General features: G+C 47.8%; 2 protein-coding genes across 2 annotated transcripts in view; both read left to right on the top strand.

The window, feature by feature from the left end:
* The window catches only part of LOC119394153 (myosin light chain 1), a 520,807-nt gene that overhangs the window by 396,252 nt on the left and 98,435 nt on the right, over nt 1-26,120 (top strand). The gene's annotated exons all lie outside the window — the stretch shown is intronic.
* The window catches only part of LOC119394151 (microtubule-associated protein tau), a 101,792-nt gene that overhangs the window by 37,290 nt on the left and 38,382 nt on the right, over nt 1-26,120 (top strand). Inside the window, exons 2-4 of the mRNA XM_037661413.2 lie at nt 11,984-14,988; nt 19,202-19,233; nt 21,729-21,861. Of these exons, the coding sequence (XP_037517341.1) occupies nt 11,997-14,988; nt 19,202-19,233; nt 21,729-21,861 (3,157 nt within the window). The 5' untranslated portion in view covers nt 11,984-11,996. The remainder of the gene's footprint in view (nt 1-11,983; nt 14,989-19,201; nt 19,234-21,728; nt 21,862-26,120) is intronic.

Genomic DNA, 26,120 nt, shown 5'->3' with positions numbered 1-26,120 from the left:
ATATGATTGTAACGCACATTTTGATGAGCGATTCGAAATTTGAGTTAACCTCCTCTGGTCTTTTAATGTGCACACAAGTCTACGCACAAGAACGTTTCTGTATTTCGCCACTATTGAAATGAGACAGACAGCTCTTATGAATGTGCAGGTGTATAGAAACAATGCGAATCACCAGTAACCTATAGGCTGTACAAATGAATGCGGCTGGGAGAGAGGCCTGCTTCCGAGGCACTCGCTGCCCATAAATAACTGCCATTGCATGGCACTCCAAGCCCTCGACTTTTCTTTAAAACTACATACTTCACTTCGTCTTTACTACAGGATATTGTGAAAATGAAATCAAGAATTGATGAAAGCTTTCCGACTCCTCTTGTGAGGGACTAAATATTTCTGACGGAACTGTGTGCAATGTCTGCGGCAGCGAAGAAAATGGTCAGCATTCACTCTACCACAGTTTTTCATTTCAATCTCAAAGACAAACGCTCGCCATAGACAAACACGGCGTCTTGTGGCGCATGCTGTCCGTGCAAGTGCTAATCGAACAACTAATCGAACCCCGTCCCCATCGCTCGTTAATAATAATTGTTAAGGTGTTACGTCCCAAAACCACGATTTCATTATGAGTGACGCCATAGTGGAGGGCTCCGGAAGTTGCGGCCACCCGGGGTTCTTTAACGTGCACCTAAATCTAAGTAAACGGACCTCTGGCATTTCGCCTCAGTCGAAATGCGGCCGCCGCGGCCGGGATTCGATCCCACAACCTTCGGGCCAGCAGTCGAACACCATATCCACGAGACCACCGTGGCGATTCCCCATCGCTGGTCAGACCAAAAGGCAGTGATCTCGTTTTTATGCTTTTGGGAGGCGACTGGTCTCAGTTAACGCCGTTAATTAGTGGTGCCGTCCGCGCACGTGCGCCAACTCGGCGCGCCTCACTCTCATCTCCTGATATTTCTGTTCCCCTTTCACATCTCATAGGCGTCGGGTAGTAAACCTTTACGTTTAACCTTCCTACCTTCGGTCTTTCTTTGCTCCTTCACCCTATTCATAACATAGTACCCTTAACCATCACCTTGTTAAGTCGTTTAAGCTGTTTACTCCTTCTGAAGTGGAGCCTTCCGCATCGTTTAAATCAGTACACAAGCCGAGTTTTATGTTAGGCCGTTTAGGGAGGCACGCTTTCGTTAACGTGCTTCGACTAGGTTCCGAGAATGGATGCTCCAACGAACGGGGTTGACTACGCGTGCTAGGTCGTTGCGTTGCCGTGCAGCCAGCCATTAACGTTATACTGACACTTGATAATGGCTCTGCCGTGGCTTTCAGCTACGCAGAATTATGCACTGTCGCTCGACTGACGCGGTATACGCGAGTTCCATGGATGCCTGCGCGTTTTCTATATCAAGCGCGAGGTCTCGGTTTAGTTCCGTGCCACGTTATCGCTTTTTCGTGCTTCAACGAGCGCTTTGCCGAGAAGCGCGAAGTCGACGTTAAACTGTGCCGGCATTCAGGACATTGGCACAGACGGGAGGGGGGTGACTTTTGCGTTAATATATATATATATATATATATATATATATATATATATATATATATATATATATATATATATATATATGTATGTACACACATAAACAAGTGCACGAACACACATAAAGCGTGGTTGAACCGTAGAGTTGAACCCTACGCCCCTCGTTCAAAGCATTTTATGTCGCAGAAAAAAAAAAAAAGATAATCAAGAACTGCGTGCTAGTAGCCGCAAAGGGGCCAGGTGTGTTCAAGTGGTCGGAGGGTGGTGGGGTGGGGGACACCGGCACTTTCTCTGACGTGAAAGAAAATAGAAGAAGATAACTACTAAAGTTAATTTTCAATATATCAACAATCACTTATACAGTCCATTGGTAGCATAAATATGGGCTTCTAGCTCGGCTGTCTGTAATGTAAACTTTATTCCCTGTTCCACGTCCTCAAAATCGGCCACGTTGAAAACGGGATATAAGTGGGGAAGCAGTCTGCTGTCCTTTTACAATGGTCATTTGTATTCGTAAGTTCCATGAATTAAGCGAAGTCATTGCATAATGATTTACCTAGCCTTTAAGGCCAGCATTCAGCTCATATCGAAAAAAAATTCATGAGCCATTCCATTAAGTGAAGGTGACGACCAGTGAAGCTGTATACCAGACGGATTAAATTGTTTAATTTTATTCATTTATACATATTATTTATTTATTTGCCCATTAAATAGCCAATTAACTTTTTTCAGTTTATTTTCAGTATCTAATTAGTAGCGGTGAGGTAGCTAACTTAGAGCCACGGAGCAAGAATTCTTGAGGAGGCGAAACTGCGCTCGCTCGGGCGTCCTAATAAAGTCACGAAATCGGGCACAACGCTAACGCGCCCTCTGTCGTTAGAGTCCGCTAGCAGAGAAGGAAAAATGCGCGCGTCCCTCTCACCGCGCTCTCCGATGAAGCACGTCGGTTCAAGGCCATTCGTCGCCGATTCGCCGTTCGCGCTTCACGCCCGATTGGATGTGTCTTCGTGCGTCCTCGCTGGCTCCAAATTTTAACGCGACAGCGTTAAGGAGCTCGTGTCGCAGAAATACCGGTATCGGCCTCGGTGAGGCTAGCAACTGAGAAGGCGATGCGCACGGGGCCCGATTACGCTAACGCGTTCTACTCTTGAAGGCGAAGCTCAAGCGCGCTTCAAGTTTTTTAGGTAAATTAACGAGAAAAATGGCGTCACATACAGGAAAATAACTAGCGTGATATATTTTGTACAACGCGAAATCTATAATTTTTGATAATGTGAACTCAGTGAGCTATAGGTATAATTTATCTCAACGAATGATGGGACTTGCCCTATATGCCATCAATTCAGATTTAGGTTGTTGCGGCGGCCGCATTTAGATGGAGGCGAAATGCTAAAGGCCTGTGTGCTTACATTTAGGTGCACGTTACAAAACCCCAGGTGGTCGAAATTTCACGTTGTATTTTTCTGAGAACATTAGACAGGTAGCTGGGACAGCGCGCGGAAAGACTGAAGGCACAGCGTCTTGTAACTACACTGGCCGTTTCGGTTTGTCAAGGAGAACTTCGCCACCAAGTTCGCCATAATAGCGCCGCCTGTCTATGTCGCTGTCGGAGAAGTGCTTCTCGCAAACGTAGTCACGAGGAGTCAGCTGTCGGTCTTTTCCTGGTATGGTACGAGCCCACGCTTCCAACCTCACTGGGTCACTAGGAACTTTGAAGGTAGTTACCTTCCCGTTGCAGAACGCGTACCCACTGCTGCAGTTCGGCACGAAACATTTCCGCCCCATCGTGAAGAAGCACTGGTCGAAATCTGCAAAGCACTCTCCTTTGTCGCGGCAGGAAAAGCGCGCGCAAACATCGAGGAGTCGGCGCCGCCGGCGCAACGCGCGGAAGCCACTGAGAGCCCTAAAGAGAAAAAAACCAGGAAATCGCGAAGGGAACTTTCCCTCCCAAGGCCACCTACGCATGCGCGCGCACAACATGCGAGCGAGGGGCGCGTGCATGCGGTGGCAGACGTCGTCTGCTCAGGGGCCACTACTAGCGGTTCATTTCAAGAGCTGTACGGCCTATAATTCTGGCAGTATCGATTAGTAACCGCAGCTAAAATATCTGTAATATCTACCGATTGATGTTACAGACAGAAATCTTAAAAATTTTGCATTGTACGAGGCGCTACCAGGATTTTTATGCGTCGCGTCCATAGAAGAGCATGTAAAAGATGGCAACAGGCCGAAGGCGTCATCTGTCGTGCTTCGGCGTAAACCGCATTCCGCCGTGACGCTATCGCGCCGCCCTCGCGCGCTGCCGCGGCCGAAAGATTCTCCTCCTCAAATACTTATTTCTCCGTGCTTAGAGCACATGCTTCTGCGATTCCCCTCGTTACTGGGCAGCGATCAAGCCAAGTGGTGCTCCGCGCCATCAGAAGCCCCAGCAACGGGGATCAGCTTTGGGCCGTCCAGAGAGCCCACGATGCGGCGGTCAGGCTTGTGCTGCCCGTCCCAACGTGGATGGAGCCCATTGAGCGCTAGTCGCGTCTCTCAGAACTTTTAATAAAGTTTGACCAACCAACCAAGTGGTGAGAAATAGGGTTTGCCCAACTTCAGCGGCACATACCCGCTCATGACGATGGCAGTATCTTGCGTACATAGGACCGGCGGACTTGCCTTTCGCCTAGTAGTACAAAGCTTCGCTTTAAAAAGATACATTTTGCTGCAGACTAGAAATTCGGACAGCACAATTTTTCGTTCTGCAAGTACCGGGAGTTTCTTGCCATCTGAATTGATGAGAAACCACCGAACATAGATTGTCGCTGGAGCCAAAGTTTCCACAGGGGAATTCGTCTTCGTCGCAAGTGTCAAAACGTTAACTCCGGCGACACTTCTTGTTTGACAACTCCCGATCACTTCAGCAAGCCTTCAGTTTCTCCTGAACCACTGTCGTGTTAGGATTATACGCTGATACGCTAACGTTGGTCTCAGTGCACACATCGACAAAACGTTTTTGCAGTGACGCTGTCTTAGTCTAGCCTGGGCCGTATTCGCAATGCCCACGAACTATAGGTGGCGCGCCGTGCGATTCAACATGGCGCCCGGAGGAGGGTCAACCCGTTTGATAGCATAGGAACAGATAGGACGTGCGGACGTACGGCCCGTGCCACTTTCATCGGATGAAGTCATGAGCTGCACTGAATTGGATATGAGACCAAAATACTTTCCCAAACCATGAAAAGTGCTAAGTACTCGCCACCTAATTATTTGCTGCGGTGTGAAAGGTTATATTTCCACTCAGTTCCCGTGCATCACCGATGCTGTGCGAAATCCTGTGCGTGCTACATAAAACTGCATGAACTAGAACTGACGTATGAGCTGAACGGCACTCCGAGGTAGTACGTACCGAGCCTGACTTACGGATTTGCCGCAGCAGTACACCGCCAGCGAGTAGTGCCATCGCTGCTGCACGGGACCGCACGTTTAACGTGGTGATGGTTTGCAAACATATTACGCCATCGTCATTACTTGCGCAGTCAGGAACGCGGAGTTACGTCTTGAACGGAACACAAGCATTTAACATCCCATTCAGTAGCACTTGTGTCACAGCCATGCTGAGACTCTAGACGTGTGCAACTCACTTCACTCGCATGTTGCAGGTTCGATCAGCACGATCGAAACATGAATATCGGAAAGAATGCACACGTATGCTTTTCTCAACGTCGAATAATTCGACGATGCAAAAAATTCGTCGAATAACAATGCCGTTCGGAAGGTACCGGTGAAGTACAGGAGAAGTTAGCCCAGAGGCGTGGATTGTGGCCGTGACTGCACGTTCCATCGTTATAACCATTTCGCTTCGCTGGTCGAGCTCGAGCGTGTTGGCGGCAAGCGGCGCTCCATAATATCCACAATAATTGTGCTACATGCAATGCACACGAAGAACTATGCTTTTATTTTGATCTCGCTCAAGGATATTATACATTAAACACAATCAAAGTGACCTACGAGCGTGAAAGAACATTAACGCACGAGGGGACGTGAAGTGCAACTCGCCCCTCATGAGTTAGCAGCTGATCGTTCATCGTCGCTGTCACTCTCGGTGCTTTCACAGCCTTCTACGTCCAGTGAAAAGTCCTCGTCGTCATGATGGTTTCTTTCAACACCACTGCTGAAAGCAATCTGAAGAATATCCTCCGCCGAACGACTTCGACCACTCCGCATCCCCATGTTTACAATTAGAGAGACGTTTAGGCGCGGACGCGCGGTGAACATTTTGCTCTCAAACCGGTCAACAAGCAAATCGCTTGCAGTGTGCTGCCACCTATCAACAAACGTACAAAAACAAGCGGCGCAGCGCTGGCTATGAAACCAACACACCGGTGAAGGACGGCGTTGAAAGCGTTCGCTCCACGAAAGGCGTGGGGAGCAGACGCGTCTTCGAACGATTGAAACGTCGCTCGCACAATCGCTTTCCTGACAAAACATAGAGGCACTATTTTATATTATCACCGACTTGAGATTACTCAGTCATTGAAGAGCACATCGCGAGCCCGCGCGACCTCCCACGTATAATGTTATGGGATTCATGCACTACAAGAAACACTGACGAATGCTATGTGCAAGTAAAACAGCGTGAGCTTCAACTGAAAATGTCAGATGATAACATTTAGCTAACCTACGTGGCTACAGCCTCGCGAGGCTACAGCCTCGGAAGCCCTCGCGAAGCTGATAGTATTTTTACGCTGTGGGCTAGCATTGAAAGCGCGAGTTGCCACATATTTTCACGAAAACTTCGCGTCTCGCTAGAACGAACCATATTTCTTGTGTCACGGAGGGCCCGATTTGTTCACTGATGCAGGGAACATGCAAAGTCGTAGTGTTCGTTTCTTGCCAACGCGTTAACACTGAGGCTAGCACAGCCGAACAAGGGAGCGACTGCGTAGTGTTGCCATTTTGTCGTCTACTAACCCTCCTCGAGAGGACGCTCCTCAACTCCGCTTGGCGGCGCGACAGTCTATTTGCATTGCGAATAGTAGTGGTAGTAGTCGGCTTCCTCAGAAAACTCATGAAGGGTCCATTGGCTGAGTAGGCAGGTCACGTGATCTGGCTTTGACCAGTCAGCTGTAAGCGCGCGCTTTTCAAATTTAGCGACGGATTTACGACATCGCGTGATCTCGTGTTAGTTAATCATACAGACTCGTGCGCTTTCTCAACCACACGTGACCTCGCTAGCCAATCGTATAGACTCGCGCGTATAGACGTCGCCGTGCCGATGACTCCTCAATGCGAGCTCGCGAAACCGAGGCAACACGGGTTGCCGCCACTACTGAGGGCAGCAAGAACCACTGTAAAGAGTGGCGCAAGGAGGGTCATCGCGCATTGACCGCTTCGCTGTGCGACCATCTTCACGGAGTGAGCCAGCCGTAGATTTGTAACACTAAAGTGGCTTATGCCGGGGTCCACCAGGACCTTACTGACATTTCTGTCATGTATGTGACGTCGGTAAAATGCGCGCGAAATAAAAGCCACAGCAAAGAGTTTCATTCATTAGGATGCCCTGGGAATTGAACCCACGACCTCTCGGTGCGCGACGACAGGCGCCGAGCGCTCTAACCACTGCGCTACCGACGCTCATGCATGAGTCTTCACAAACATGCCTTATATATTCCACACCTCCCTTTCATGGTGACCTTGGTTGGCGGGGGGGGGGGCGGTGTCGCCATCTGGGATCGGTGAAGTGAAGTGCTGCATCATGACACTAACGAGCGCCGACGGGGAGCGCTTCGGTAGTTTCGGCCTTCGGTGCAGCGAGGGACACACGCCAGCCAGAGTGAAGCGGAACGGCGGAACACCTTGCCGCGTTCACGGCTCAAAATATGAACTCTGCATCCCGCGTTTCTGAAGCGATATGTGGTATACGCATGAGCAGAGGCATAGTCTACCCTATTACTGGGAAGCACACATCTTTGCACCTCGGCGTTTCTCTCCTCAAATGACGGCGCTTTGAATGAGTGCATATCGGGTACCAGCGCTATGTGCTTGTTGATGCCACCTTTGCGCGGGATTCAGCATATGCTGTGCCCAGATGTACGTTAACTACTTCAGCTACCCCAAGGTTTAAACCATGATCCTTAGCGTTAGTCGTCGGAATGGAGACGTGCCCCTAGGCGTGAACGTGGGTGCATCCATATCAGACGGTGTTATAGCTGCCAAGCACCAATAGACGGTGTGCAAGCTCTCACACATAGATGTACAATAAACAATCAACTATACACCTGTGAAGACCGGGTTCACTTTCATGTTATACCGATTCCTATGATGAAGGAATCAGCCATGTTTTTTTTTGTCCTGTACTATGCCGTCGTAAAAACCCCGGTGGTCAAAATGCATAAAGAAAACAATAATAAAAGATTACACGGCAATTATTTTATTGTAGTATTCAGTAATTTTAGGAGAATATTACCTGTGCTGAAACGCCCACAATTCATGCCATTAGGATTTATGTGAACCCTGTCTGGCAACCCGGAGAACAGTTGCAAAGCTGCGCTCATATATCGCCTTAGGAGATTGCTTTTTTTTTTTTTTTGAATGCCAGTGCGAACACTCGTTTCTCGACGGGAGCCGTCGGTCCGCCATAGTTGAGGAAGTTGCCGTGGTGCGAGCAAGGAGGATTTAAAGTTAAAGGGACACTAAAGGCAAATAACAATTTATGTCAGAGTGAAAGCTCAATGTATGAAGACTTCTAAAACGGCAATATTATCAACAGCAGTGCCCTACTTACCGAGAAATTAAGCTAAATGTATCACACGATGAGCGCCACGAGTGGGACATTTTCGAAGTGATCCCGATGACGCATGAGAGTCTGCTTACAATAAATCACTAGTAATCAAACTAGCAGCAATAAAAAAAGAACCTTCCGTGCATCAAAAGACGTAATAAAATGCTGTTTGTTCGTTTCCGTTTGATTCATGGAAAAAAGAACCTCTGTGGCGTTTAAGTGCGCTAACGCGGTGCGGACCACTAAAACGTGATTTTATTTCAAAATAAGCACTTCCTTGGCATAAAAGTAGCACTACGAGGTTTCTGGACCGCTATTTCAACAATCAACATCGACGTAATATTTGTCTTTAGTGTCCCTTTAATCCTCCTTGGATGCTTCGACACCCAGAGGGCAGGGCTGCTGGCGTCACACGTGTTTCTGAGCGCGTGACGCTGTTGTTTCCGAGCAGATGTCGTACACGAGCCGTCCCACTTATTTTATTCAGGGGCTTTAATCCCTCTCATGCATCTGTCAGATTTGTTCCTTCGTACTCCTTCCTTTGTAACTTGCAGTAACGGCGCCGCCGCCGCACAGCGCTCGCGTGGCACATGGGGAGCCGCGATGGACGCTTCGAGGCACGCTAGTGGCGCATTTTAACCAGCGCATAAAGCAGCGTCGTAGTGACGCCTCCCCATTGGTAGCACGCATAGCGCCACTAACGGAGACGCGCCACCTCAAAACGCCGCGTCTCTTACAGAGTCAGTGTGATAGCTAACATAGTGATCATGAACAGTGTGCCTCGATGTGTGCAGACAAAACGCGCATCAAGACACCCTAATCATGAGGAATGCAAGACGCCGCAGCACGGATTAAAATGCAACTGAACAGAAAATTATCTCCTTTGACTTCCGTGGTGAGGTACTCTCCCGCGTGAACGTGGCGCTGAGCCGTGCCACCAACTAGGGCTACAGAAGTTGCGTTTCTTCCTCTGGTCAACATCTCCTCCTCCTCCTCCCCATGAACGCAAAGCATGCGCTAACAACGCCACCTAAAGAAACATCGCAGTTTCTTTAGGTGGCGTTGACGCTAGGCGAAGGAGGAGAGTAGGAAATCACTATAGGGAGATGGTGGTGACGGGCGCATCTGACTCATGAGTGAGTGAGTGAATACTTTATTAAATGTCCGGGTGAGGCGGGGGGAAGAGGGGATTAACCCCTGTCCCGTCCCACTCTCCGTCGATGATGGCGTCAGGTGAAGGCTTGAAGCCCTTGGACCCGGGCGGCATCCTCGGCTTGCCGGACGGACTCATTGAGGAAATTTTTCCTCCATGATCTGCTGGCATTTAAAATGTAGCGGAAGCGCTGCTTCCTACAGTCCACTACCAATCAGTAAAAACAATATAAAATGTGCTAATGGCAGAACTGTAGCAGTCTCTGCAAACAACTCCTTAGCACTACGGTAGTATTTTTCATATGTGTAGGTCTGACTTCATCACAACTTGGGGAGTCCAATGGATGGCAACTTAAAGAATAGAAACGAATCTCAAAGAACATCGCACTCCAATCTTTACGTAGCGGTTGCGCGTAATGGCTATCAAGCATGCGAAGGAGATCGAAAAGTGGATCCAGAGCAAACACAGAGGCTTTGGAATGTTACGTGTGTTGCATTTCTTGACGCGGTTGGCTCAATTGGCTGTCGAAGAGTACTGTCGCTCGCGCATCGTGCTCCACATTTGGCCTTTTCAAAAATAAAGTTTTTCACCACCACCAAATCATCACCAATTTTCCGAAACGCTAGACCCTCGAAATTCACATGTGTCCAGGTTAAGTCAATTTTTAGGGACAGCGTAGCTTTCTCCCATAGTAGACTACGTAGTACCCTAAACCGTGCCCTTTTTTAAAGGGACAAGGTATGCGAAAATTGGAAAAAAAAAGTCACTTCTTATTTATTTTCTAAATACGAAAGTAGATTGTTTTCCGCATCTTTTTTATGTATCACATGTCATCCTGTGGACATTTTATCAATCTAATATAGCGACCTGAAAGCAATGCGACCACCGACACGCCCCCTTTTACGGATGCTGTTTTCATAGCTTTCTTCCATCGTAAATCGACGAAAAGCATGAAGTTTTTCTTTGCATGCTGAAAGAAAAAGCCATCCGACAACAATATTTAAGTTGTTGTGGCGTTATGACGACGCCCTGGAAGCCCTCATTGGAAGGGTCAAAGGCAAAAATTAAATATAGCCACAGTAATGCGATAAGCGGCCTACACGACTCTCGCTCGCAAGACCAGTTCATAGGGGGCGCTAATGTGTCACCTGATTAATAATTTCTTTTTAAAAGGTATGCATATAAAGAGCGCACGCGCATTCTCTGCACTTTTCCTTAAAAATAAGTTTAATTAAACCAGAAACGTCTCCCTTCACCGAAGAACCAGACTTCTTGTTGTAATGTATTGTCGTTCAAGTATAGAGGAATCTTACAACATTCTGTAACTGAACATGATATCGCGGCTTCGACTTGTAACCGATGGACCATGGTACAATAGGCACTCGATGCATCAACACACTTGTGTGCAGAGCGTGTGTCGCTTTCAATATTTGCAACAAAACGGCTTGTCCAGACCTTCTCCAGAAACGGCTTGTCAGACTGTCCAGTTGTCCAGAAACGGCTCGTCAGACGTTCATGTGTGCACTGCTAGCCATTTTCATATAATCATGTGATATTACCGGCTCGATTCACTTTTATTTGTTTATTTTATTATTTTTTTTTTTTTGCTGCTCCTATTCGCAGTATTTATCGCTATCGGGAGCAAGACGCCGTAAGGTGCGCTTATTCTCGAACCGCTGTTACAATCAAGCGACCTGGTGGATTGTAGTAAACCGCTAAGATATTTTGTGCAAAACAAAATTGTTTACACCTTGTTTGCAAGGGTTGTCTACAAGCTGGAGAAACGTCTCAACAAAGGGCGAGGTGACGTGGTTTTTCTGTCCAATGGTTTGTACTCAGTGATCAAAGTTTACGTACGCCCATTTTCTGGGGCGTGAAACTGTAAAAACCTGAGTTTCGTGAAGTTTGTATGCAGTTTCGAACAGCACTTCTTGTCGCCTGCAGTTTGATCTGTTGTGTGCTTCACGCACTCCGCGTACTTATCATATATGTACAGAAAGAGAGATAAGTAGATAGGACGAGTACAAGTGCGCTTTATTGACCACCAATGCGGTAAATGAATGACCTCGGGAAACGAGGAACAGCATATTCAAAGGAAATGTGTACTAGCTAATTGTCAGCATTTTGGAAAAGCATGTCATGCAGCCAAAAAGCTGCAGTTCAGCGACGTATGCTTCTGAAACAAAAAAAGAGAACATCTTTGAGGCAATCGCTTCTTTCGTTGTTTTCGTAATATATAAAAAAAAGTCTGTGCCACTTTTTTTCAACTTCCGCCAAGTGTGTTACACCATAAAGCTCAAGGGTTAAGCTCTAAATAAAACGACGCGAATAAGGGCCGAGAAATGTAATTTCTCACTCCTCGTTCTCTCGTTTCTCGGTCTTCGTTTGTCTGTTTTTGTTCTCGCAGTTATTCTTCGCGCTTAACCCTTACGCTTGATGTAGCACCAACCAGCGCAAAACGCCACCCTTCTGTGTTACACCGTTGTCGTTTGCAGCTTCGGCCTCTGAAAAATACCCGTGTCCTCATTGCGCGCAGACACCACTGCCGCATGGACAAGGCTAGCGCCGCGGAAGTGTCCCAGCCGAGTGCCGCCCAGACAGCAGCGAGAAGCGACGATACAGCAGCAGCCGCAGCTAGTGCCAAGCCTACGACGACTGCAGCCGACCAAGCACAAATACATCATGACCCCCTCCAGAAGACAGCGGACGCCGCTTCCGCCCAGGTCGCCGCGAGCGGAGCGACTCAGGAACCGGCGAAGCCTTCACCACCGCAGGAGGCAGTCGGCGAGTCTGGTAGGACTGCACCGGAACCATCAGTGAGTGCTGCCGGAGGGGGCGAAAAGCCAGTGTCCCCGGCGAAGAGCCCTTCGCTGGACGAGAAGAAATCGTCCGGCGACGTCCCGAGCACATATCCCGAGCCAGACAGAGTCTCCACCGAAGTGCCAGTAAAGAAGCCTGTGATGGAGGACAAAACGGAACGAGCGGGACCAGAAAAGGAATCGCATGAGGTGTCTCCGGCGGCCCCGGTGGCCGATCGAGACGGTGCAGTGCCTTCGCAAGAGAAACAGCAAAAGCAAGCCGAAAGTGATAGTAGCTTGGCTAAGGAACCTGCCAAAAAAGTAGAAGCAGTGAAAGACGGCGCGAACGACAAGCAGACGCAAGCCGATCAGAAATCTCATGAAACGGCAGAAGAAAAGCCCGGTGCCAAAAGTGCCGACGCTACCGTGGTGGCAGGTGCGACTCACGAAGAAAAGCGACAGGCGGAAGCCAGTAGCGGAGCCTCGGATGCGGCACCAAGCGAACAGACAAAAGCCACCTCGAGCGCTACAGAGGCAGGCGTAGGCAAGGCGGAGAACGCGAAGCCACCTCAGGCGGCGGGGTTGTCCCCCGAGACGTGTAAATCTGTCGCGGACGCCGGCACTAAACCTCCGCAGGAACATGCGAGTCCCAGCGGGGACGCCGCGAGTTTACAACCCGCCACGAATGACGCTGAAGATGCTAAACAGCCCACCCCGGACGACACGAGGCCCGAATCTTCCATTCCCCCACCGCCAGTATACGAGGCGCCATCAAGGACTAGCTCGGGAAAGGATGAACCGAAACAGCCGCAGGAAGCTGGGGAGGACAAACGGCAAAAAGCCCAAACGCCAGAACCACCGGCGGAAAGGCTAAAGGGCAACGGTCCTGTGGTGGCGACGGAACTGCAGGAAGTGGCCGAATCCATTATGCCAACGACGGCGTGCCACACTGGCACGGTTGAGACGGCCTACCCCGACGCAATACGGAAAGAGTCCGCGCCCAGGGAAGCGTACTCCAGCGGCGCCAGCGCATTAAACGATCTATTAGACGAGGAAGCAATCAAGGCGCAGTTATACCCCAGCGAGGTAGAAGTCTCTGCTCCAACGAAAGGGGAAGAAACGAAAGCAGAGGAAACCAAAAGACCACAGTCCTCAGCAAACGAGGCCGAGAAGAGTGCCGGCGACGGTCATCCGAGTCCCACTGTGCCAGAAACAAAGCCAGACGCCAAAACAAACGCAAAGCACGAAGAAGCGCGTGATGAATCTCGAGTTGCTAGCGGTGCTGATGAGAAAGCAGGCGATCGGGAAGAAGCGTCAGTGACGCAAGCTTCCCAGGAAGAAACGGTTATAGTTAGCAAAGAGGTCACCAAGGAAGAGAAGCCTGACAAGGTAGAGTCAGAAGTACATCCCTCTGTTCCCACGACGAAACAAATAGAAGCACCTGAAAAAGAAGATAAAGCAGCCGGTAAAGTCGAAAAAGTCGATGAGCCCCAGAATCAAGTGGACACGACGTCAAGTGAAAAGCCCGAAGCCGCTCCTCAGGAAAGCAAGGTTGCTGAAACGGCTCCGGCAAAGGATAGTGTCGAACAAAAGGAGGAGAAGACGAAAGAAGCCGCCACAGAGGAGAAGCAAGAGAAAAAAACTGAAGGAAAAGTCGAGACGGTCGCCAAGGACGATCACACTAAAGAGGTAGCTCCTTGCGACGCCGCACAGAAGCCCAGCGAGCCTGCTCCGGCGAAGGAAGAAGCCACGCAAGTTCACGGTGTCGCGGCAGAGAGTGACAAGCCGTCGAAGGAAGCGGAACGCGCTCACGATGATGAGGCAGAAAAGGAGACGTCCAAACCTGCGGCTTCTCCTGAACCGGGCGTCAGTGAGAAAGTACCAACACAGGAAACCGGAGAAACCGTATTGAAAGCAAAAGAAGCGGATGAGAACGTGCCAAAGGAGGTAGGGCGGGGACCAGAGGAGCTCGACGTTCAAGAGCTCCCTCCTGAAGAGTCAGAAAAAAAAGACGAAATTAAAACAAACGAAGAAGCCGCGAAGCCAGCAGTTACAGAAGCCGTTTCAGAGCCAGAGAACAAAGAAGGAGAAAGTAAGCCCGAGGAAGGCGAGCCGGTGGAAAAGCCAGTGTCCAGGGCTCCAGAAGGAGCTACTCAAGACGAAGCTTCCACCGCAGCTGAATCTCAAGAAGGCGTTCCAGAAGTGACCAAAGACAAAGCGGAAGTTTCTGAGGAAGCAATAGTGAAGACAGATGAAGTTCCCGTTACTACAGCAGTCAAGGAGGAAGCGGAACAACCAGAGCCTACGGATGAAGGCAAACGAGAAAAGGCAGAAGAGGAAGTACCCGAGTCTGGTGACAATGCATCAGTAGAAGCAGCAACAAAGAGTGAAGCTGGTGAAAAAGAAGGTGAGAAGCCAAGCAGTGACTTGCCAGCGAGTACGGACGAAGCGACGGAACAGCAACCAAAGGGCGAAGGTGGTGAAGAAGCAGTCACTGCCGCCGAAGCTGAACCGCAAGCTACGGACGAAGAAAAGAAAGATTCCGAACCTGCCGAAGAAAGTGAAAAGCCAGCGGTTGAAGCAGCGTCCGAGGCAAAGACCGAAGAAACCACGGACGGGGCAGCTCCTTCCGAACTCGAACCAGCTCCGCCTGCAGAAGCAGTGAAAAAGAAGACCGGCTTGCCCAAGTCGCCGTCCAAGCGTGCGACGGGCAAAGGTCCGCCCAGGACTCTCGACAAAAAAGGTGGGGCCCACGTCATAGCCCATTCGCCAATCTCGGTTAAAGAGTTTAGAAGTCTTACTGTACATGCTGCTGACGAGAAAGCGTGGCACCAGGCTCACGATATGCCTCGACCCGTTGTCTCGATACACTTTCTCGAAACACGCCACAAGTTTTACATGTCTTAGTACGCACGGCCGGAATCACACTTGTCTAGAGCGGTCGATCGCATGGCGGTGGACGCTGGCACCAACGGCAGCTGCTACCTTGAGTTAGCTACATGCTTCCGTTCATGCTTGAATTACAGTAGGATGACCTAGCATGCAGTACGACTGTGTATGGCGTCAGTATCTGCAAATTTTTGCAAAAAAACAGCAGCTGAAGCGGCCGACTGGCTGCTCCAGATATGTGTGGTATCGGCATTAGAGTACAGTATCTGCTATAACATTTCTAGACACAGGAAAAGAAAAGCGTCGCGATCGTAGTGATAGCCAACCACACCTCATTGTTGGTGGATTCTGAAGCGGTTTTCTACTCGCGTATAACTGGATGAATTAAACATCGAATGAAATGTGCAAGTAAAGTGAGTTGACATTTCGTGTCCACTGTGTTGCAGCCAAGTATTTCAGTCTGCACTATTGCACAGTGTAATATAGTCAATGTAGACTAGGGGGCGCTTTCAAAGAACGAGCTGTGAATTTAAAAAAAAAAGGAAAGAAACAGCGTGTATAAATGCTAAGGACACAATTTGTATATTCTCGTGAACTCTGCGAGTGGGCGTAGCCTCCCAGAAACATCAACGCCGTGGCCTTGCCTCTGTTAGCGGCGAGGGTCGCGCGCCCGGTGGCAGACGCGTGGCCAATGCGGTCCGCTCACGACTCTGCCCTTGGACGTTTAGGATCTCCGCTCGTGCCGGACGCGTCCGAGTTTTAGCTTCCGAGCAGAAAGCGCGCTCGTGGGTGGAGAATGACGCGGCACGTGTTCCGGCAGCAGTATACCACGCGGCGTGGTACACGTAAACACGACGGCGAGCACCCCGCGGCTTTCTTGTCTCCCGAAAGACGCGGTGAGAGTTTTTGTGCCACGTCCCTTGCTGGCCAGTGGTGCAGCGGAAGAGGAAAATGCAGGACGCCGCGGCGCGTGGCTTGCCCTATTTGCTGGCGTATCCGTTTCAAAGATGGCTGACGAAAGGTCAGTGATTGGCTTAGCGTCGTGATGAAGGTCGGTAACTATTTTCCTTAACTGTTGGCGTAACTGTTTCCGTAGGCGCAATAACCGAATGGTGTTTGAGTGTTGTTCCGAAAGCCCTCGGTTTAGCAGGTTTGTCGTGTGGCGCGCACGTGTGCCGACATTCCAGCGCTATAGTTCAAAGAACCGATATTGTACTTAGCCTTTGAAGAAACAATTTCATGTGTAAGCCAATCTCTTATCCGTGATTTATTCGTTGCGTTAAGTGTAGAGCCCAAGACAAGTGCTCGCGTTGCTACAGAGTACACCTGATGAACGATACAAAGCTTTCTCATATGGAGACTGCCGTACTCAAAAACAGGAGGTAGACCACGGTGAGTGCTAACTTTTCGAAAAACAAGCTAGTGCATCGATAATTCTGAATGATCGCTTCACGTCTGCAAGTTCAATACAGCGTGCTTTCAGTGAATGCCTCAAATTTTCGGAATCGAATTTGACACATTACAAATGCGCTGGACGTTCTCCATACACTCCATGTGCTTATGAGGTTATATGGTTAGTCGCATCAGTTTCCACATTCCACTTTTACGGTTTGTTTCACTCTTAAATGGGGCGCTCTACGTATCGTATTAGTGAAGAAGGTTCTCAAAACAAAGCTCACTGTGAAAACGTTGAGAGAAAATTAAGCTGCCCTGGCATTAGAAAAAAAAAGTCTGCCAAACACAACTCTTAAATACGCTACAACCGTCTTTGGGGACCAGCTTTCACATTTTGCAAATAACAAAGCCTACGGCGGGCTATTAAATTCCCATCTGTACCAGCCTCATCTCCGTTTGACTAGACTTTGTTTTAGACGACTTCTGCAAGACCGAAGGGTCATCAAAATGTAAGAGATGTATCATTGGTCCCTTTGTTCTTTTATGTTTACTGCCAGTTTGTTTACTGGTAGCTTAAATAATTATTAAACAATACATATTGAACCAAGTACTGAAGCATTGCTTCAATTGTAAAATCTTCTATGAAATCTTCTATGAATATCGTAGTGCATGTTGAGTAATATTCAAGTAGTTGATTGCTTCGAAAGCATTTGCTGTGGTTCTAATGTGTCTGGGCTGAAAAAAAAAACGCACGCAAAAATTTTGAAGTGCATTTGAAGAGGCGGCTTGCGCGCAGAGAAATTAGACCCTGGAATATGTAACTTCAACAGCGATCGTTGCTGTATGCAAATTCAACGGATCAACGTGGCAACGGATATGACATATGCGCCCAGCGAACCATCTATCGACGATAGATCGCCAAACCTGATGTCTCAGATGCGTCGCCATCCACCGCCTAAACACACATCCTCACTTTTTAGGCAGGCTGTGTGAAGCAAAGCACGTACAGCGCTTCAGGGACGATCGTGAGCTCTTGGTGTTCAACGACTCCGTTTGGTTCAACACATGAAACGACATGTCTAGGTGGTAATGGAAGCTGATTTCATTATCCTGAACCCACTTTCTTCGCGAAAAGCCTTTTCGTAAGTTTGGCCTGCGTACCGCATCGAAAAAAAAACGTTGGCAGCTCGTCTGCAAGTCCCGATGTCGCGGCGCCCAAGTCGTGGCTTAGTCAAGTTATGTATTTTTCGAACTTCGCATGGTTTCTTTCCAGCTCGTAGTAAATATTAAAACCACCGCAGCTGTCCTCAGAATAGTTAATAATTCGAATATGTGTTAAGACACCGTACAGTTATTGAACGTCTTGCATTTAGAGAATCCTTTTCAGGGTGCTTCATTATTTATAGAAAATAGCTTTATACGTCCTTATAGGGCAGTGAAAAGTATTAAATTGGCCGCGAGCTCGCAGCGTACTTGTTTATACTTTCCTAGTTGTGATAGTTTAGCTGAAGCATTGCAACAACCGAGATAACAGTAAAACAAAAAAAAGGCTAGGAAACTGTACTCGAGAGCCTAATCAAAAAGAAGTGTTGTAACTGAGGAAGCATTTAAAGCTTTCATGCGAGCAATGAAATATTTGCTGGCTGCACTAATTTCCAAGGCCCATATACTGAATGCCAACCTCAGTATTTAATTCTACTTCTCCATTACATTGCAAAGTTTTGAATTCCACTTAACCTTGACTTCACAAATACGGCACGCCATATGTGCGAGATGTAATCTGTGTGCACCTTTGAAACAATCAGCTCCTAAAAAAACTATGACAATACTATATTGACTTTGTTACAAAGTTTGCTTACTTCAATAATCGCATCGTCACACAGTTGATGAATTATGACATTTCAGCTTTTCGCTTCATACGACGTCAGCAAACTTTCTAGGCGTCGCCTCCACATCGTTAGGAAACTAATTCACCACCAGCCGGCACGCTTTCTTTGAACGTGATCCTAATTTCGCGCTCCTTCGCTTGAAATCCTTACGCTAGTAAAAGCAAGGACCTCAGCAATAATCGCAATTTAATTCACATTAGCTGGTTGTTTTGGTGTCACTATCGTACTTTTTTTATGTGACTGCGTTTAGGGTGAATCGTCGTAATGATAATAGAAGCATGGAGCGATTAGGCCTAGAGATTTTTTTTTTCATCCTCAGAGGCAACACTCATCCATTTTGCATCACTTGAAGAAAAGAAGAGAGAAAGAGATTGCCGATGTTTCTAAGAGGCTAAAGTCATCACCATAATGGCAATATTTCATTCAAAAAAAAAAAGCACAAGCTTCTGATTCTTTCAGACTTCTTGATTACCTCCAGGCTTTTTTTTTCTTCTTCCCGTTTCAGAGGCATTCACTGGAAGCACTGCCTAAGATCGTTCTTGCACACAGTCATTAAAGCAATCTTCGCTCGCTAGCTCTCGTAGTTGTAATCACGCTTCACATTCCACCAAAGCTTAACATCACCTAGGTTAAGCGTTTCTCGGTTATCAAGAGTCTCAAAAGACGGACAAAGGCAATAATTCCATGGGAAAGGTCATTCCTAAGCGAGGCTTGAATGCATAGCAGTTTGCTTTGAGAAGCATAAAGAAAACTAACGTATTTTTTTTCTTTAACTTTTTGCAGAGCCTTCTGCAGCAGCGGACGCAAAGGCCAAGGTGGGTACCACTTGTTTCATATTCTCGCGCGGCTTGTCTGGGAACGAAATTACAACGCTCCGTGCGCTAGATGAAAGAGTTTTGCTCTTTGCGAAACGAAGGCAATTACTTCTTTGTCTTAAAAGACTGTGTAAAGCAGGGCGCGTAAGCGACACTAATTAAAATTTATAGAACGTCAGTTGTACGGAGTTAATAAGCTTGCACTTAAATTTTACTTTCAACTTCCGAACATTTATTCTTACACTCTCACACTCCGTCGTCGCCTCTATACGTTTCTCGCTTATACCCGCGCGAGCATGCTTAGATAAGTTTTAATTTAAGATAACTCCTCATGCTGTATTTGTTACCGAACGTTCCCTATCGTGGGTACCGAGAAACTCTCGGACCCGAATTTAGACGCTTGGGTGCCACCTCTTCACACAAACACGCACACACAAAAGAGTAATATACTAAAAGTACAAAGGGCAACTGGAACGGATGTGAAAATGGCATACAATTAAGTATGTTCTTAACGGCAATTAACGCACTTAGGTGAGCAAGCTTTTTACTGACTTTACGAAATGTATTAACCTCGGGGCGTATTGAGACGGGAAACAACAAGCAACGCAGAAGACAAACCTCCCAACAGGTGGAAACCGGTTTTGTATACGGTTCCATCCTAGCTTCAACTAAGACTTGCGTCTAAAATGCTACTATGTCAACGCACCGCACAGCAGTGATGAGAGATGCCAGCGCCAGTACAAAAGTTTCACCCGTTCTATTGATTTTGACGGTATATCCCATTTAGGATTCACTATGTGAGCAGGACAGAGCACCGGATTAATTTGACCATCCGAGGTTGTTGTAAGTACGCCTACATGAACGCGCATGCGTGTTCTTTGCACTGCGATTGCCTAACCCAGGTTATCGAAGTCAGGAACTGAACCTGATGATCGAACAAGGAAATCGAACCCGCAATTACATGCTCAGCGCACTTACATTCATTCAAGTTTCAAGTTTCATATTTGTTAACAGAACCGTAAAATCCAATGCATATATGAAGGTGCAACATTCTGGGGGTTTTACGAACCAAAACCAGGATATGACTACGTGGCGCAGTGGGGGATTTCGGATCACTTTTCACTAGGGATCCTTTAACTTGCACCCAAATATAACTACACGAGTGTCCTTGCTTTTCGCCCTTACTGAAATGCCGCCACCGTGACCGGGAATTGAATCAGTATCCTAGAGCTTAGCAGCGCGACTCCTTACCTGCTAAGCCAACACGGCAACTTGTAAGCGCACTAACAAAGCCACAGGACCACCATGGTTTCTAGAGACGAATAACAAAATGGAAAACGTTTCCCGCTGTATTAAGCGTACTGCACAGGTCGAGAAAAACCGATAGGTGTGTTAACGTGTAACCTCCTGAGGGCAAGAAGTCAAAACGAGCTTCTTTGTCCTACAAAACCAAGGACTGCCGGCAGGGTCTATATAACCCCTCTATGAAAACGCGAAAACTGGTTTTGATAATTACGACGTGCGCAGTGCAACCAACTAACAAAGGCGCCGGTAGACTTCGTCATGTTTTGTTCTCGTCCTTTGGTATGTTTGTTGCGCCGTGGACGGTGTAATAGACTACACGCTAGCTCTGTCTCACACATTAGCTTAAATCGGCGTTCAGTGGCAGCTGCAGAGAGCGGAGTAGTGGCTCTGTAACAAAAAAAAAGTGCGAAGGACTATAGGTCAGTGCAAATATTAGTACGAAGTCTGAACGAATTCTTACTGCTATTCGTTCAAAAGGACTGTCTGTCATTCACATGCGCTTTCTCACGAGGCCAACTGACTTGTGTATTTTGTACAAACATATTTATTTGTGTGAAACTTATTCCTAAAGAAACGTAGCGGAGGATGGCAGATGGTGTGATGGAGCGACGAAATCAGGAAGTTCGCAGGCACGAAATAGATCCATCTCCCACAAGACAGAGTAAATTGGAGATATTGGGAGAGGCTTTCGTCCTGTGCTGGACATACGATAGGCTGAAAATGGTGATAATTGTGATTCGTAAATGCACGCAGAGAAGATTCGTGTCGATTAATTCATAATACTAGCGAATACACACTACAGACTACACATAACAACACAGGACAACGCTAGTGTCGTTCCGTGTAGTCTGTAGTATGTGTTCGCTGGTATTGTGGATTCATCAATTCAGTACCACTTGCCCAGCTAAATGCATTAGCGAGGCTTTGTGTCTCTCGTATTCCGGGCACCAAAGCTGTACGAAAGTTTTAAAGGCGTTCCGATCCTACTCGACCTTTACTTACAGCCAGGCCCATGGTGACTCATATCGACGGATTCCGTCAGATCAATGAATGCATTCGGATATTTCGGTCTAATCGAACACCCGCGTAAAGGCAGGGGCGGAATACTTTTGTAAAACGGGTGAAACATTCATCGGATCGTCATGGAAACCACTGTTTACTTAGAGTAGCCCATTGAATTTGCGTTGCAGACGCCCAGCTCTCCCAAGAAGCCCAGCAGCATTCAGGAAAAGGGCGGACCATCGCCTAAGAAGACTGCGCCCACCAAGAATGGCGTCACCTCCCCATCGAAGACGGCAAGGACACCTGGCTCCGAGCAGAAAAGTGAGCTATAGTTCCGTACAGTATTAATGGGAATCTTTATTAGAGAAACTCTAGAGTTTTCGTCACCGTGAATATTGCTGCTACGAATAGGGCGCACTTAAAAATAAAGTGTGACCCGCGTGCCCGATCAAGGAATCCAACCTCAGTACTCCAACACAGCCCCCTCCAACGCAGTAGATGCACTTGCGATTAGGCCATTAGGCCTACATCAAATGCATAATTTCGGGAAAAGGCCAGCCTCTATATTTCCTTCCTGCTTGATCTCTAAATGATGTAGTTGGCGACCACATCATTTAGTGATCACCTCCGAAAGGGTCACCTCCGAGCTTGGCAGCTTGGTTTTATAGCCACCGTCGGTGACGTAAGCCTCCGGTGGCGCTGCGGTGGCGCTGTCCCTTATCGGAGGCGTGGTGTAGCATGCAGCCGTGTCAGGACGGGTTAGATAGTGACGAGACGAAGGCTGCGCCGGTTTGTGCGCAGTGTGTCGCCACAACAGTATAGCAAAGGGTGAGAGAGGCAATTGAGGGTGAGGGGAAATGTGATGGCTTGGAGGAAAAGGGGGAGGGGAGAGAGTAAGGCATAGCATAGAAAGAGAGAAATAGAGATAAAGAGAAGACAGAAGAAGAAAGAGAGAATAAAAGAAAGGGAGAGAAAGATTAGGAGATAGAAAGAAAGAGGACACTAGACACAGAGAGAGAAAGAAAGAAGTAGAGACAGAAACAAAAAAATACAAATAAACAGAGACAAAAAAAGCCGGCAGATCCCACGCATTGTGGGAATCGATGTTATGCGAAGCAGCCAGCAAAGAGCTGCATACATCGTCTTGTATGTCACTGAGGAAAATGCGTGTCATGGTTTTCATGTTAACTCCTATTATTTATGATCGTCACACAGTAACGTCGCGCAATACCAACTTCGGGGTCGATCAAGCTAGAGAAACGGCCGCCAGCGCCCCATGAGCATGGCACGCAAGTCATGCTGTACATGACATACGTGTCATGACTTTCATGTTAACTCGTGTTATTTAAGTTCCTCACACGGTCACGTCGCAAGATACCAATTTTGGTGTATATGAAGCTAGCGAAACGGCCGCCAGCACCCCATGAGCGTGGCACGTAAGTCATGCTGTACATGACATGCGTGTCATGATTTTCATGTTAACTCGTGTTTTCATGTTCGTCACACAGTCACGTCGCGCAAAACCAAACCAATTCCCGGGTAGATCAAGCTAGCGAAACGGCCGCCAGCGCGCCATGGTCGTGGCACGTAAATCCTGCTGTACATGACATGCGTGTCATTATTTTCATGTTAACTCGTGTTATTATGTTCGTCACATAGTCACGTCGCGCAATACCAATTTCGGGGTAGAGCAAGCTAGCGAAATGGCCGCCAGCGCTCCATGAGCGTGACACGTAAGTCATGCTGTACATGACATGCGTGTCATGATTTTCATGTTAACTCGTGTTATTTATGTTCGTTACACAGTCACGTCACAAGATACCAATTTTGGTGTATATAAATCTAGCGAAACCGCCGCCAGCGCCCCATGAGCGTGGCACGTAAGTCATGCTGTACATGACATGCGTGTCATGATTTTCATGTTAACTCGTGTTATTTATGTTCGTTACACAGTCACGTCACAAGATACCAATTTTGGTGTATATAAATCTAGCGAAACCGCCGCCAGCGCCCCATGAGCGTGGCACGTAAGTCATGCTGTGCATGACATGCGTGTCATGATTGTCATTTTAACTCGTGTTTTTATGTTCGTCACACAGTCACGTCGCGCAATACCAATTTCGTGGTAGATCAAGCTAGCGAAACGGCCGCCAGCGCACCATGAGCGTGGCACGGAAGTCATGCTGTACATGACATGCGTGTCATGATTTTCATGTGAACTCGAGTTTTTATGTTCGTCACACAGTCACGTCGCGCACTACCAATTTCGGGGTAGATCAAGCTAGCGAAACTGCCGCCAGCGCTCCGTGAGCGTGGCACGTAAGTCATGCTGTACATGACATGCGTGTCATGATTTTCATGTTAACTCGAGTTTTTACGTTCGTCATACAGTCACGTCGCGCAATACCAATTTCGGGGTAGATCAAGCAAGCGAAACTGCCGCCAGCGCCCCATGAGCGTGCCACGTAAGTCAGGCTGTACATGACATGCGTATCATGATTTTCATGTTATCTCGTGTTATTTATGTTCGCTACACGGTCACGTCGCAAGATACCAATTTTGGTGTATATAAAGCTAGCGAAACGGCCGCCAGCGCACCATGAGCGTGGCACGTAAGTCATGCTGTGCATGACATGCGTGTCATGATTTTCATGTTAACTCGTGTTATTTATGTTCGTCACACAGTCACGTCGCGAGATACCAATTTTGGTGTATATCAAACTAGCGAAACGGCCGCCAGCGCACCATGAGCGTAGCATGTAAATCATGCTGTACATGACATGCGTGTCATGATTTTCATGTTATGACTTGTCATTTATGTTCGTCATACAGTCATGTTACGCCATACCAATTTTGGTGCACATTCGATGAACCAAGCGACCAGAAGAGCACAAAGTCGTAGGCGGCTAGATAGATAGATAGATAGATAGATAGATAGATAGATAGATAGATAGATAGATAGATAGATAGATAGATAGATAGATAGATAGATAGATAGATAGATAGATAGATAGATAGATAGATAGATAGATAGATAGATAGATAGATAGATAGATAGATAGATAGATAGATAGATAGATAGATAGATAGATAGATAGATAGATAGATAGATAGATAGATAGATAGATACGCTCAAAGTCGCAGAAGTTCGCTAAGAAATGCTTCGCATTTAATACAAGAGAGCAGCATAGCTATGTACTGTATAGTACAGCAAGGGGCGGGAAAGAGAGAGGTGAGAGGGTAAAAGCCCAGTCAAGCCAAGACCAGCTAGGTGCCCACCAGCTCTGCTGGGACCCAGCCTTGCGCGACTTCGTGTAAGCTGCGCTAATTTTTTATCCTTCGGCGAAATACGAAAAAAACATCCAGACGAGCTTCGCTATATGTAGATTCCAGCTGGGCGCGTTGGAAATGCTGCATTCTTTTTATTGCGAAGGTTAACGTTGCAGTTAACCTGCTTACAAGACCAATGATTTAGAGAAGTTCTTTATTATTCATGGCTGGAAGCAGAGCAGGGGAAAGGACAAAGAAAGTGCTGTCTTATCGTTTTTGTTGCCCTGAGCGCTGCTCAATACTATAGCCGTTAACTTCTTAGCGTGTATGGTTACTCATCTCATAACTGCCCTGCCTGTTTATTCGGCCGCCGTCACTGGTAAGCCACGCGGTTTCTATATCTGCACACTTCGGCGTGCTTTTTAGACCGTGGCTGAGACACAACATGTTACTATGCACGACCACGAGCTCAAGCTATATTATATACGTGTGCCATGAAAAAAGCCCAAGTAGCAAATTGATAATAGTCCTTACGTCCTGGTGACAGGGATGGCGTCAACATTTTTTTACTGGGGGAGAGGGAAGGGGGGCTTCTACCACAAGTGAGTTCCTACAGTGTGAGGGGGGAAAGAGAGAGAGAGAAAGACAGAGAGAGGCCTACAGCATAGCTTGGGTCAACCTTTCGGTGATGGGAGGGAAAGAAAATGTTGCCGAAGGGCGACTGCCCCTCCCCCTCCTCTCCCTCTCCATCCTCTCTTGGTTCCGCCTTCCCTGGTGAAGGCACCAGGGAAGGCGGAACACCGCAGACAAGACACAGCGCCTGTTTTACACACCAGAGTTCGGAAAGTACAGGCAGTGCTTTCTTCATCGAAAGATGTCTCGTTCCGCGAGACAGAGTCCTTTATAGTGCGCGCATCGTCTTTGTCTTCTCCATAGAGCAGCCGTGGCATGTCCTTCCCTCGGAAATAGCATCGCCCCGGTAATAGACTCGGGGCACACCTGAAGAAAGATGCTTTGCAAAAACGACCCTAACTCGCTAATCTACTACGTTCATAAGTAGTTCAGGGCGGTGCTGGCGGCACAGCGCACAGTAGGAGCTGTCAGGGACGACCTCGTAGGTTACGTCACGTGGTCGTCGCAGTACTCAATATGGTCCGAAGTATCGTCTTATCTACATCTCAGATGGTCCCCCTGCTCAAACCGGTATTTCGTCAGCGGAATAGAGCGAATAGAGACAGGGACGCATAGTGTAAGGTGGCATTCGCATTCACTGTCATTTGTCGTTGTCATGCTGCTGCTGTATCCGCATG

Source organism: Rhipicephalus sanguineus, chromosome 5 (assembly GCF_013339695.2).
Source record: "Rhipicephalus sanguineus isolate Rsan-2018 chromosome 5, BIME_Rsan_1.4, whole genome shotgun sequence".
Classification (NCBI taxonomy): domain Eukaryota; kingdom Metazoa; phylum Arthropoda; class Arachnida; order Ixodida; family Ixodidae; genus Rhipicephalus; species Rhipicephalus sanguineus.
The sequence above is the reverse complement of the archived record's forward strand: the minus strand, read 5'-3'. Positions and strand labels throughout refer to the sequence as shown.